Consider the following 15,555-nt stretch of genomic DNA (forward strand, 5'->3'; position numbering starts at 1 on the left):
CTCACCAAAAACCGAATTTGTTAACTTTTAAGCTCTTTTCATCACTTTCATGAACTTTAACAATCCGAATTAGGAAAATTAAATCATACTTTCACTTTAAAGAGCTTTAAAATCATTAAGTGATTTCTTAAGAATTAATTCAGACCATAAAATCGGAATTTTACACATATCTATCCTGTTTTTGACCTGATTTCTATGACAGGCCTAATTCCGGCCAATATGCCTTATAAGGGCGCACACCACCAATACAGCGTCCCATTGAAACACACGTGAAAACACACCTTTTCCGTGCGCGATTTTAGGCCTTTTCGGCAACAAATTGACTATAAAAATACTATCAATCGATTGCAAATCGATGAAAATTTAATATATGTTTCAATGTACGGGTAGTCTTGTGATTAATTTTCGAGATATAGGCGCTTAAACTGCACCATGACCATTTTCGACCCCTTCTATACCCTGAAAACCCGTTTCTGGCCATTTTTCAATCCGCGGGCCTACTTTATTCAAAAATTGTGTTTTGCACCTTTTGGGGCGATCCAAGTTCATGTATAGGTCTCAATGTTTTATTTAAGCTATAACATGCTTCTCCTTTTCCTTACAAGTCCACAGAAAGACCCAAAGTACCTCTAAAAAGATTTCGATTTTACCGGAACTCATCCACATTACATCGCTCGCGGAGTGATTTGGTGGTGTGCGCCCTTATAAAAGACATAGTTTCAAAATCGGTTCTTTTTTTCATAGATTTAGAAACTTTCTTAACTTTTGAGTTGAATCCTCAAGTTTTATTACTCTAGGACATATAGATTTAGAAAAAATGACCTTTGTAGTCATGCGTCCAATACAGAAAATATACAGTTTTTGTGATTTTGACCATTCTAGCAGGGATGACCATTTTCTTCAAAAACGTCATTTGCATCAGCGTCTTTTGAGTGGTATATTTGCATTTTTATTTCTTTAAACGTAATAAAAGTAAGTTTATACATTTTCTACACATTCGTATTTTGATATTAAGTTTCATTTTGCCCCCCCCCCCCCCGAAAACAACTGATATTTGACTAGTTTTAAGGACACGTGCTCAAATTTAAACATGACATTAAATTAATCAAAACTCACCAAAACCGAATTTGTTAACTTTTAAGCTCTTTTTCATCACTTTCATGAACTTTAACAATCCGAATTAGGAAAATTAAATCATACTTTCACTTTAAAGAGCTTTAAAATCATTAAGTGATTTCTTAAGAATTAATTCAGACCATAAAATCAGAATTTTACACATATCTATCCTGTTTTTGACCTGATTTCTATGACAGGCCTAATTCCGGCCAATATGCCTTATAAGGGCGCACACCACCAATACAGCGTCCCATTGAAACACACGTGAAAACACACCTTTCCGTGCGCGATTTTAGGCCTTTTCGGCAACAAATTGACTATAAAAATACTATCAATCGATTGCAAATCGATGAAAATTTAATATATGTTTCAATGTACGGGTAGTCTTGTGATTAATTTTCGAGATATAGGCGCTTAAACTGCACCATGACCATTTTCGACCCCTTCTATACCCTGAAAACCCGTTTCTGGCCATTTTTCAATCCGCGGGCCTACTTTATTCAAAAATTGTGTTTTGCACCTTTGGGGCGATCCAAGTTCATGTATAGGTCTCAATGTTTTATTTAAGCTATAACATGCTTCTCCTTTTCCTTACAAGTCCACAGAAAGACCCAAAGTACCTCTAAAAAGATTTCGATTTTACCGGAACTCATCCACATTACATCGCTCGCGGAGTGATTTGGTGGTGTGCGCCCTTTCGGCGTCATCGGTTGTCAAGATCGGGTTGACAATTTGTTCTACTATTTTGGTCGTTTTTTCTTTTAATGGTAAGTTGTCTTTACCATTTAATGATTTAAAATCAAACTTGTATCTCATGCCTTTCATACTTTGTATTTTAATGGAATATGGGCGTGGCAAATACGGGGCAAATACTACTAAATTTAAGCTTCTGCTACAGCTTAAATTTTAAGCTATATATTATAAGCTTACTCAGAAAATTCAGTTCAGATTTTTTTGCATACACTGTGTGATGTATGCCTGCGTGTGTGAATGTGTGTGCGTAATGCGGAAGTAAATCCAACCATGCCAACGCAATCGTGATTGGTTAGTACTGACTACTGTTACTGTATCCACGTCCACCAAGGAAATTTTGCGTTCGCATTGTAGTTTGAAATATGCAAAATCGTGATTGGTTAGTACTGACTACTGTTACTGTATCCACGTCCACCAAGGAAATTTTGCGTTCGCATTGTAGTTTGAAATATGCAAAATATGATCGTAGTTGGATTGCTATAGAGCCTAATAAACGAGAAGTCGGCAAGCATGGGTTTACCATGTAGTTCAGATCTGCATATGTATAGCAATTGCATGTATAGGGCCAACTATTTTAAAAGGCGAATTCAAATTTGTCATCAAACCACATCATCAATAAAGAAAGCTCTTATGGAAAAGAAAGCCAAAACTAAAAACTGTTTTGTTACCGTATAGTGTCAAGTTCCTGTAGAAAACTTGCTGGGATAAAATGGGGCCATAACTTGCTGTAATGATTTTTCTGTTTTCAGCTTTCCATGACAGTTAGCAAGTAGCAAGTATGTCTTCATTTGATGATTACCTCCAAAGAGAGGACCCATGGCAACAAGAACAACAAGCAGGTAAATGACAATGTTAAACTGAAGGAATCAAATGAATGAAGGAATGAACAAACAAAAGAATAAATGCAAATTAAAATACCGTATTTCGTCAAATAGTCGCCCCCTCAAATAAATGCCCCCCCACCACTTTTTTCAACCAAGATGTTTCAAAAATGCCGATATTTCCATGCTATCTTGTGTAGTAAGCTTACCAAGTTGCGCACATGGTCCATAATAGCGTCAATAATTGGCGAAAATGTGGATCAGAAACCCGGAAGTGAGCCAGAAGTCAGTGTTTCTAGTTCATAGTTCGTCATTTTAGCGTGTGTTTTTAGTTTACCTAATGATTTTAATGGGAATTATCGTTCTAAAATTGACCTTGAATAAACGCCCCCCCCCCCTTGGGAAAATGTAACGCCTTATTTGACGGTATATGCACACTGTGTTGTTTGCATCTATTGTGATTAATGCAAGAAACAGTAGTTTAGTTTATTTATTTATTTATTCTTTCTTTATCCAGGGTAACCTCTTCAGTATCTTGTACTGATCTCCAAGAAGGCCCTGCACTTAATTACAAAATATACAATACTTAATAAATAACATATCTAAGCTTATACTTTCTAATACAGAAATAATGGAAACAAGGAAATCATTTTAAGAAGACATGTTAAATAGAACATTGAGCAAATACATTTTTAAACATATGAAGGTTCATTGACTCGTAATTACTTCGTACATCAGATGCAAGTTTGTTCCATGCCTTGGCACCTCTATAATGAAAAGTACGCTTACCCTGATTATTGCTCCAAAGTGGAACAATAAGGGTTTTAGAACTTTGACTTCGCGTACATTTACCATGCATAGACTCTGTAAAAGAAAATTGGAAACTCAGATAATTTGGAGCAAGACCTTTCAGACATTTAAAAACTACAATGAGGAGATGGTTTTCCCATCTTTTATCAAGTTTAAACCAATTCAGAGAATACATTAAATCAACTATAGGAGTTCTAATGTCGGCGTTGAGCAGAATTCTAGCAAGTCTATTGTGAAGTATCTGGAGAGAGTTGGATAAATCAGCATTGCAGTTTGACCATACAGTTCGGGGGCACTCGTAATAAACGGACGTCTCTGATTTCAAAGACGGGTCAGTGATTTCACATACGGGGGTCTGTGATATCACATACGTCGAGCTTTGTTGACAGCTCGGCACTCGATGCAGCACATCGAACGAAGCTGAGTGGATTAGAATAAGATTTCCTATGTTTAGCAAATATCTACCTGTGCAAAAATTATATCTATCTGTGCAAATTCTGACAAATGGTCCCAGAACACACTTAGATTGCAATGGCCAAAATCAAATGTTTTGAAGTAAAAAAATCCCAATTTTACTATCCAATTCATGAATTGGATAGTAAAATTAGCAGGCACTCAACATGCTCAACTTGGGCTAGCTACTACCTTGATAAGGCCTATACACAAAATTATTCCCACTGCGCTGGCACGTTCACCAAAATTACTAATATCGTTTGCGACTGGGTTTTGAAACTAGGGATGTGATTTATGAGACGTCTCTTAAATATGATAATTACTGTTATGTGACATGACGCTTCAAGAGTATTTGATATCAGAGACGTCTTTGAATTAGCAGTGCCCCCGAACTGAGTTTACAGTACCATGGTAAATAACATGTTATCTATGCCCATTTCTTATAACTCCACATCAGTTGGTAATGAATGAAAATTACTAGTATTTTCTTCTTCTCTACATCCAGCACCTAAACCAGTACATATAAATCTGAGTTTGATAGCAAAAAGGAATTTACCAGCCAGCATAGCAGATGGACCACATGATGAATTGTGAGTAATAGACTAGAAAGAATTTAGTTTTTATTGTTATTTGTGATGTTGACCCACCCAAATTCTATATGTGATGTTCATATGCCAGCATGCACATACATGTGTTGTAGTTAGGGTTCAACATATCATATAGCAATTGCCTATACCGGTACCTTCTGAACACCCTATTATTATTAATTAAGCCTTTGTGCACTGAATACATGAACTCATGCAAATTACTTACAGATTGTATACTAAGGCTGGCATTTTGGCGGGCTAGCGGGTACCGCCGAGATTACATTACCGGGCAGGAAATACCCTGCCCGGGTACCAAATTCAACAAAAAAAATTGAATTTGAATGCATTTTGAAATCATTAATTTTTTTTTTTTTTTTTAGGTCAACCATGAATGATCCTAGCATTTAGGTCTATAATCTTGTGCGAAAATCGTTGGGACAGATGATGTTTGAAAGATCAAATTCCTGTGAATTGAACATGACGCTGAAAATACATGACAGGTTTCATACATGTAGGTCATGTTATGTATTTGTTTACTCCTCTCCCCCCTCCCCACCGAAACAATGTTGGAGCACAGATTGAGCTCAACCACTTTCCACTATTTTTCAAAATTCAACATTGAATAAGGGGAGCGGGGATGCATTGAATAAGGGGAGCGGGGATGCGTGAAATAAACAAACTGTCCTAATATTAATAACGTGAATTTGCATATATCTTTATATTAAAAATAAAAGGATTGACAAGTTTATAAAACTGTGTATATAAAAAGATGGCAAATTTATTAATCTATTCATAGCTGAAAGAATGATCAAAATCGAACAACGCGTTTAGGAGAAATGGTCATATTTATGATATTAATGTTGTACTTCAACATTGAATAAGGGGAGTGGGGATCAACAAACTGTCCCAAGCTTTTCGCGCGGGATTGTAGGTCCAGGTCACTACAAAACCGAAAAAATAAAAACTTTAAAAAAAATTAAATTTTTTTTTTTTTTTTGCAATTTGGTACCCGGTTACCCGCCTGAAAAATGCGCCGGGTACCCGGGTACAAAATTACCCGAAAATGCCAGGCCTATTGTATACATTACCCCAGTACTAAAAATCAAATGGATAATATAAACCCATAGCAATCAAATGCAACTTGATTAAAGAAAACAAAAACATAAACTTGCAATACAACTGCTGGGACAAGCTAAGTGAGTTCAGATGATTGTGACTGTTGTTTCCCCCGGGTTGTTGCCTAGTTAAAGCAATAATGTGTAATTTGCATAAAGAATAGATTCCAATTGCAATGTTAATTTTCACTGATCACATTGTCCCATTTTAGTACACCACTGAGCATTACAATCATGTTAAAATTAGAAATTCAAGAAAACTTGAGGGTGTCGCTGTGGAGCAAATCACACATGGCTTTAATATTGACCATGATTTAAGTGTTCAATAGAAGAGTAAATTGTAGATATGCTGTCAAAGCATCAGCAAAAACATTACAATGTATGAGATGTTTTATGATGGAGAAATTAACATCTTATTCTAATAATATCTTTATTTGATCTTGATGTTTTTACAGGATAGCAGCCATAATGAAGTTGACACATGTCCGTCTTGATCGTGAGAATATTGCTGACATTGATAATCTGGAAATGTTGGGTCCCGTTACAAATGTGTACTTACAACAGGTAAGTAAATAGAAACTTAAAGTCTTATCTTAAAATCTTAGCTTTTTCTTATTCTGGTTTCTTTTCATTCCATGCTTGTCATTTTTGCTGTCTTCGTCATATCATTTGCAGTATTACTTACCACTAGTGCTACTTGTTGTTTTTACCAAGTAAAAGGGATGTTTTTATGCTCCCGAAATGTTGGTTGTTTTGTCTTTTTTTAACCAAAATTTTGGTTGGACATATTGCACAGTTGTTAACAAAATATTTCTTGTAAAAAGTAGGCTGTTGTCAACAAGGCTATTGTTGACAAAGCAATTTTCCGATTGTTGACAAGCATGGACCAATTGAGAAAATAGAGAAAAGCCTAAGATATGCCTAACATCAGCGTTGGATGTAAGACATTTTATATGTATAGCATAATCAGCTTGCACTACTTGATTTTTGTTACATTTGCACACTTCACTGTAGAAAATTGCTACACATTTCCAAAATTGTGTAGCATGATCAAAATTGAGCAGCATTTTGCTCCAACGCTGCTTAACATCACCATTATTTACCATGAAATAACTGCATCAGTCTTCTATTTCTTTCTTAGTGGTGCAGATTATCTTTCCATTAAAAATTCCAATATTTTGATGATGCATAATTGCGTATATGAGGTATATGGTAATATTTTGACATGGTCTCTGAACTTATCGTTGTCAACATCGGATTTTGAGATTCTACTCGACAACAGCTCTCGTAAAAAGCAACTTCAATGTTTTCTATTTGATCAAATTTGTGTTTCTTTGTGTTGTTTACAGAATCAAATTAAGCAAATAGAAAATTTGGACTCATTGATGACACTAAGATTCTTGACGCTGGCTGGCAACCAGATTGATAAGATACAGAACATGAGGATGTTGGATGAACTCAAATTCTTGGATTTATCTGAGAATAAGATTGAATCATTGGATCCAGGTAAGAGTCCCCATAGACCATTCCTGTAATTGACACTTTCCTGCTGTTGATGGGGTAAACATTGATATCACACATTATGGTTACGGAAAGCAAGGTCAAGAAGGGTATCTGGTTATTTTATACCCATGTGATACCCTTCGGTTTTGCTGTTTTATAGTATGTGCATCAGTGTTCTCCCAATCAAAGGCAGGAAGGTGTCAATCATTCATAGGAATGTCCACTGTTAGGGTGACACAGGGACCCAACTTTGAAATTTGCAGAAATTAGAAGGAATATGGAAGAAAGTACACAAAATAAATTAGGAAGGACATGTAGGGAGTTAAGTACAAAACAGTGAGAAAGGGGTGGCGTCCAAATTTCCTGTAGAGGTTTATATCTCCCCAATCACCATTGCACCCATCTTACCCCAGAAGCTACATGTGTACATCGTAGATCAGTGGCGTGGGCAGCACATTGAAAGTTTTTAACATTTTTCCCCGAATCCCGAATGACCAACAAAAGTGGGGGCAATGCCCCCTGCCCTCCCCTTTGCGCACACCACGGCGTTGATTTAATTTACTATTGTTAAGTGCATTACATAATTGGCAAGATAAGGATTTACTGGATCAATGCTGCAGATCAAATTGTTAGAGTTCAAAACCAACATGGTTTATATTCAGGAAAGCATTGAGATCTTAGTGTTGTATGATTGTGATTTCTCTATGAATATGGTACTGCCTCGCAGCATCCTGGAACAAACCGCTCCTTAAATTGTGTTGTATTAATGTAGTGTATTATAATGTAACAATAACATGAATCAGGTATGTTGATAATCTGGTGTTTTTCTCTAATTTGATAGATGAACTTCCCAAGTCTCTCATGATACTAAATCTAACTGGAAACCCCTGTACACATGTGATCAATTACAGGTAAGAAGCTTGAACTTTTGTATCAGATAAACAACCTTGTTCCTGAGAAGAGAAAGAGAAAACAAGATATATTCAAAGATTTTTTAGGTGTTTTTAAAAGGATATTTTTTGCCCTTGAGTGTATTAAAATGAAAAACAAATGGTTTGGTATTAAAATGTTTCTTGATTTATTTAAAATTATGTGTTTTATAACTCTCAATCAATTTTTAACTCCCACATATAGTCTAATTACTATTTTGGTAATTTGTTATATGTAATTCAATTAAAGTGGTGCTACATCCCCTGATAAGTTTTGTGACTAATTTGGCATTTTTCTCAAAAAATAACTACACACAGGTAACAAAAGTTATTATATATTATAGGCGCAAGGAATCAAATTACTTCACTGAAATTTCAGTGATTCAAGACAAGTGGTTCATTATATATGTTAAGAAATGAGGTACATTCTAGCGGTACATGTACCTCATTTCTTATCATAAATAATGTACCGCTTGTCTTGTGTCACTGAAATTCCAGTGTAGTAACTGGATTCCTTGCCCTACAATAAACATAACTTTTGTTACCAATGTGTTATTATTTTTTGAGAAAAATTCAAAAATAGTTGCAAATTTATCACCTTAACACAATGTGAACTAGATCACATTTTGAGTCCTGAACCATGATCAAAAAAATCACTACAAAATGTCTACCACATGTACTATACTATCACCACATGTACTACTATCATATTTCAAAAGGTGCATGTTCCGGTTACCAGGGAATTAGGTAACCACGCCACTGTCAAATTGGGATGGCTACTGCAGCAGTATTATCATTTGACCTCCTTTTGACTGTATCTGTCTCTGGAATGTTTTAATTAAACCTATTCTGTCGGTCGAACATCCGGGCTATCTCTAGTCTCGGGCCCAAACTGCATGTGGCGCACGGTTTGTTGTGAACAACAGAAACCGGCTGTGAAGGAGGCTACATAGCGATGTTGCTGGAGTGGCATTCAATTTCGGAAAAAAGCGACACTCGACCATGGAATTTAATTTTAAGTTTGTCAGTATATAACCGGTAAATCAAAGAAGTTTCTTTCGCTCTTAAGACTTAGTAGAAACGGTTGTTTGATTCCACTGACTATTTGCGATCGAAATTTACATAACACCAATGACAGAAATCATCAACAAAAATCGAATCAGGGACTTGTTTTCACTCGAACATCATCAACCGGAAGTGATGTGACACGGACCGACAGAATACCTAATTTTAAATACTTTGGGATATTCGAGTTGAAATCCACACATGCACCTCTCTATATATGGAAGACATGGACTTCAATTGTCCACACATGGAGTGTGAATTTCAGATAGGATCACCTGAATTTATGGGTGACTCTATTTGAAATCTGCACCCCCTGTGTAGGAGATTAAGGTCATGTCTACGATAGGAGTGTGTGGATTTTAAGTGGAATATCCCATTAGCCTAATCTAAACCTTAAGGGGGTACTACACCCCTGGCCAATTTTGTGCTTATTTTTGCATTTTTCTCAAAATTTATATAGCACATTGGTGACAAGTAAGATATGTATATTATAGGGGCAAGGACTACAACTACTGTACTGAAAATTCAGCAACTCAAAGCAAGTAGTTATTGATTTATTTATCAAATATTGGTTTTCCCTCATTTTTGACTGTAACTCCACAACGGTTGTCTGTGCTGAAATAAAATTTCCAGTGTAGTAGTTGTAGTCCTTGCCCCTATAATATACATACCTTACTTGTCCCCAATATGCTATAATTTTTAAGAAAAATGCAAAAATAGGCACAAAATTGGGCAGGGGTGTAGTACCCCCTTAAACCAATCAAATTTTATACATGCAATCCAGGACAAGTTTACTCAAGGCTTTACCAAATCTACAACAACTAGACTTGGTTGAGGTGACCAGGCAGGAACGATTAGAGGCTGGGTGTGAGGTATCTGATACCAGTGATGAGGAGGAGGAGGAGGAGGGTGAAGGAGAAGAGATGATGGGTGGACCTGTTGTCTTTGGACAGGATGGAGATGATGGTAAGTTTATGCTGGCTAAATGTCTTGATTAGTTAGCTGTTATGAATTGGTAGAATTGTGGTACGTGTGAATAGTAATGACTCTGGGGAAGATTGTTGTGGTTATTGTTGTGGTTATTTTGAAGCGGATTTGACAATAAATCACAGCTACACTTTTGTAGGTCTTGTGGTTCTAAATATTTTGGGTCATATTCAGAATGAAATTTGATATGTCTGATGTGCTCTCATGTCCCAAAAAAAATACTGTGCAAACGTTGCTATCCAATCCCTTAAGGTGACTAATTTACAACTAATATAATTTGATGTCCCATTTTATTTTTCATCAATAAACAGATTTCTTACAGCTGTCTGCTGATATAATCCTGGAATCTCAAAGTCGTACACAACAATACATGGCATTACATGAGCACCACATGGATGAGATCGAAGAGGTACGAGCACAGTCACAGCTTACAATGAACACTGGGAGATCACTCAAAGACAGTCCAAGATCAGATGGGTCAGAATCTAAACTAAGCAGATGACAAAAATTGGAAGAGGAAGAACTCAAATTTACATGAGGGCAAATTGTCCTTCAGTATTGGATGATATGTGACACGGTCTGGTCCATGGAGCCTGGAGGGATTTTTGAAAATTGAGTTACTATAATTATACAAACATTATGCTATCATATCGTTATGAACACGTACGGCAGAGTGCCGAATATGCAAAATTGCTGTTCTGCGTAAACGGCGTTTGAAAATCTTGGTACAATTCCATTGGTCCTTCTGAAAATTTAGAACATTTGTGAGCACTCATTTGAAATGTGTAATATAGGAATGAATGTACACAAATTATTTGCAATACTTGCATGTTCTGAAACAATCGATATATCCCCTAAAACGTGTTTCTGCTTTATGCTGTAGCCAAAATGTCTCTACCACTGCGCAGAGAGTCATATTTGGGCTTGAATACGCATTCAACTATGTGTAAACCATAGCACGTATCCTTGATTTGGGGCTTTTGTGTAGAAATTACTGGTTGTCCTAAAGCTATGTAGACTTAACTTGGTATATCAGGTATAAATAGTCATCCTTGTAATATTTAGCAAAAACTCAAGGATTTTAAAGCAAAAATAACAATATTGGCCTATATTCTGCGTATGATTTTCTAGGATTTTCCAATTTCACAGGGGCGCACTCACATTATTAAGCCATAGCGATATCATGTGGGGAATGTTTGTACTTATTTTGGTATCACTGGATAGAAGATACCTTCAGCTATACTTTGCTATCAAATATATCAGTATAGGACATTTAATATAGAAAATTCAGGGTTTCCAGCTATACAATACTATTGATCACCCTGATTTGTACAGCTAAGTATACTGATTCGTCTCTTTGCCGGATTCATTTATCTCACTTAGGCGCGATTCGTCCAAATCAAAATTTCATAACTACGTCGGTGAGTAAGATTTACCATTACAAAAACTCAATTTGCTCAAAATTCTCGATTCGTCACTCTGCCGAATTCATAACGATATACTGAAAACACCAAAGATCTAGCATACTTGGTTCTAAAGTTATGAAGTTTTGTGATGTCTTTTTCTTATATATTTTATTGTTTTTATTCCATATTTTAGCCTTTATCTCAATTTCAAAATTGTAATGCCTTTGGTCTCTGTGGACCAGACTGTGTCACATATTACTTTGATGTGTGGAGGTGTATTTTGAGTTTCTGTGGATTCTGATAGTTTGCTATTTCTTAGGACAAGAAATTTGCAGATGTTTTTCATAGTTGACCCATAGTCTAAAAACACTCAAGTCTGGCAAGATTAATTGGCTGTTTAAACTTTAGAATATGAATACATCAAATAGGATCGCTTGAATTCCATTAGCAACACATCCTATGGAGTGCATTTGAATTTCAGCAGTGAAAAGGTAATATTATACATAATGTAGTTAGCAGAATGTGCCAAGAATTGACATTGAAATTTTAGGGAAGTTTTTGGCTTGTGTACATTTTGCAATATCTGCGGCTCTGCACAAGTTTGTTTTGTGTTCATCAAAATTGGCACAAAGGACAAAGTCATGTTAATTCAAACTATTCATTATTAGTTTTGTCTGAGGTAAAACCTTGCCAGTATGCTAAGTGGTAGGGTTGATGAAATTCATTGTTTTAATATATATTCCATATACTTTATAGAATTTGTAGGCTGTTTCAGATGAATTCCATACACCCCTTATGGAAGACATGACCTTAATCTTCCACACAGGGAGTGCGAGTGTCAAATGGCATCACCCATTTGGGAAGCCCCTCTCCTCATGTGGAAAATTAAGGTCATGTCTGACATAGAGGGTGTATGGATTTCAACCGACACAACCCAATCTTTTTTTCATATCAATTATGATACATGTATAAAATTTTATATAAATTTTCATTAATTAAATATGTTGTAAATAAATTTGATGTTGCTAATTAATTGTTGGATTGACTTTTATTCGTTGTAGAAGTCACGACTGCCAGCAACATGAATTGTTATGCCACTGTTACAGATTCCAGTGAAAAATTTAACAATTTGAATACGCGATGGTGAGAATAAATGAGAGTGTGAGAACATTTATTTTGATGGGTTGAAGTTTATCACCTTAAACTTTGACCCAAGTCTTCTCGAAGCTTAACCCATTCTCTGAGAAAATGAAAATGTTCTTTTTGGTGTGGAATATGGACAATGCATTGTTATTTTTGTCCATGACAGGGCCAGATAGAAATAGAACACAAAAGAAATTCTGGAGGAAATATTGATTTTTGAAGACAAAAACAAGGAGCTATTCTGCACATTTTGCATATTTTTTGTGTGACTTTGTGTCGTCATAATTTGCATAGTAATGATTGGTGGACATCTAGTGATTCGTCAGTAACTATTGATTTGTGGTTTCGTCATCATTGTGCTTTGGTGAACATAATTTGTTATGTACTGGATTTGTTATAAACAATTATTTCGTGCTTCAATTGGTGAACATAATTTTTTTGCTTTGTGCCTGGCTGTGTATTTGATGTGAACTTCTATTGATGTGAACTACGGTACTTTTTGATGTGAACTTCTATTTGATGTGAACTACTGATACTTTAAGCATCAGCTAACCTACACCTTTTTGGTGGTGCGCCTGAAATAAAAGGCGTGAAATCCTAAACTGAACTGAACTGAACATGGCATGATTTTAAAGGGTATAAAATAGGGATTTCAAATCTGGGTGTATCCTTCGTGTAAGAGAATACCAAACAAATCCCAACTCTAACCCTAACCCTAACCTTTATTCTAACCCTAATCCTAACCCTAACTCTAATCCTACTAATATTTCATGCTCTCTTACACTAAGGATAAACCCAAATCTGGAATATCTCAGAAAGTTGTTGTCAACTTTATGCTCAGTTTGTGAGAGCTAGTCATAGTGACTTAAAGGCATTCTAGTTCTCAACCCTTAATATCACACCCTTCTAGCGCCGCTTTCTTTATTTTATAATGCGATACCCTTCTTGTCCTTGATTAGGAATGGTCTATTCAAGCTTTTTAGTTGCCACCTTGACCTCACACAATTTTTTGAAGAAAAAACTATTTGAATTACACTGTGTTGTGACCAATCAGAATTTGCTGTGCATTTCTTTATCCCAAAATATTGATCTGTCCCTGAAGCACACACTGAATACATCTCCCATCTATGTACACTTTGTGACTAATAAAAAAACTTCCACAAAAGCAAATCATCAAATTCATTGACATTTTATTCAGCCAACAATCTCCTTATCCCCATTGTTTTTTAATCAATTTGTACAATTATAGTTATTTTATTACAAAGCCCTTGTTATTTGTTTAATGATGGTACAATAGAAGATAGCTACATGCTAAATATTTATAGAGGATTTGTCTATAGTAGTATGTAGTAGAAGGAATAGTAGTGGGACACTCAAAAATAGATTCACAAATGTTTGGCTATTTCAGTTGAAATCCATACACCCTATGGAAGGCATGGCCTTAATCTCCCACACAGGGAGTGTAGATTTCAAATGGAGTTTACACTCCTTGTGTAGGAGATTGAAGTCATATCTTCCATAAGTAGTGTATGGAATGATTCAATGCATAGCAAAGTTAGGGCTTGTACCCAGTTGGCACTGATAACACTTTCAGACACACTATAGAAATGATACCTCTTGCTTTTGGTGCCATAGTACGTCGACAGATCGGAAAAACCTGTGAACATGTTTAAAGCAAAACATCCTATGTAACCTGTTGGCAGTTTTGTTTTAAACATGTTCAGGGGCCAAAAGCACATAGGAGGTTTTTCCTGCCCGATGACTGCTGATAGCATCATAAGTACAAACTGGATGCAAGGCCTAATCTGTGGGAAAGGGGCAGGATTTTGACCAAGACTTTGAGATACTAGTATGTCACCGCTCAAATTTATTAGGTTGGGCTGGATACTCAACCTGGCTTATAACATATATAATACCTATGTAAATTTAGCCTTAGTTGGGTAGGTTGCATGCCAATGGATACTTTTTGAGTACATTCATGTTGTGCGAGCATCAACTGTCTGCTTAAATGCAATATCACAAGTTATGAACTATTCTATTTTGCCATACAGTTGATGCTGGCTGTACAGCTCACAATGAGGGTCTTGAACACGATTCTTTGAAAAAGGATACCGTTTCCGAGTTCCTTGAACAGTTGCACATATCGAGGAATATTTCAGAGAATTAAGTTTATAGAATGGATTCGTTTTTTAAATCACCCGTCTTATACAGGCAAAACTTGCACAATACATCCAATGACTGGTATAGAGCACTAATATAAGGATTGACTTGGATTATCTTTTGTGCCACAGGTAATGGGGTACTACACCCCTGGCCAATTTTGTACCTATTTTTGCATTTTTCTCAAAAATTATAGCGCATAGGTGACAAATACGATATGTATATTATAGGAGCAAGGACTACAACTACTGCACTGAAAATTCAGCAACTCAAGGCAAGTAGTTATTGGTCAAATATTGGTTTCCCTCATTTTGACTGTAACTCCACAACTGTTGTCTGTGCTGAAATAAAATTTCCAGTGCAGTAGTTGTAGTCCTTGCCCCTATAATATACATATCTTACTTGTCACCAATGCACTATAATTTTGAAAAAAATGCAAAAATAGGCACAAAATATGGCACGGGTGTAGAACCCCCTTAAGGATTTACAGGACACAGTCTGATGCATTCAGCTATGTGTATGTATTAGTAGTAGGTGCATTTGAGGGTCTACAACATAAGTTTTTTTTTCTAATATATAAATAATTTTGTAACTGGCTACATGTCGTAATTCTAACCCATAGGTCAAAAATTGTCGGCTAATTACAGAAATACTAACCATTTCATGTTGTTTTTTCCTTTAGCCATTTTCAAAATTTACTTATAAGT

The 15,555-nt window shown here is 35.9% G+C and overlaps 1 protein-coding gene across 1 annotated transcript; it reads left to right on the forward strand.

Annotated features, from left to right (window-relative positions):
* Window positions 1-1,811: 1,811 nt before the first annotated feature.
* LOC140147824 (uncharacterized) lies at window positions 1,812-12,662 on the forward strand. Its single transcript, XM_072169577.1, has 8 exons — window positions 1,812-1,883; window positions 2,619-2,708; window positions 4,459-4,543; window positions 6,111-6,219; window positions 7,005-7,161; window positions 8,000-8,069; window positions 9,937-10,118; window positions 10,451-12,662. Exons 2-8 carry the CDS (start codon window positions 2,648-2,650, stop codon window positions 10,639-10,641), a joined length of 855 nt encoding a protein of 284 aa, XP_072025678.1. The 5' UTR covers window positions 1,812-1,883; window positions 2,619-2,647; the 3' UTR covers window positions 10,642-12,662.
* Window positions 12,663-15,555: the final 2,893 nt, after the last annotated feature.

The sequence above is a fragment of the Amphiura filiformis genome, chromosome 3 (genome assembly GCF_039555335.1).
Source record: "Amphiura filiformis chromosome 3, Afil_fr2py, whole genome shotgun sequence".
In the NCBI taxonomy this organism is placed as follows: Eukaryota; Metazoa; Echinodermata; class Ophiuroidea; order Amphilepidida; family Amphiuridae; genus Amphiura; species Amphiura filiformis.

What these genes read in the sequence shown, in the direction of transcription:
- LOC140147824 (XM_072169577.1), top strand. Translation starts at nt 2,648, where the DNA reads ATGTCTTCATTTGATGATTACCTCCAAAGAGAGGACCCATGGCAACAA. An exon ending in GATGGACCACATGATGAATT is followed by an intron (nt 4,544 to 6,110) that starts GTGAGTAATAGA and finishes ATGTTTTTACAG; the next exon opens with GATAGCAGCCATAATGAAGT. An exon ending in TGGACAGGATGGAGATGATG is followed by an intron (nt 10,119 to 10,450) that starts GTAAGTTTATGC and finishes ATCAATAAACAG; the next exon opens with ATTTCTTACAGCTGTCTGCT.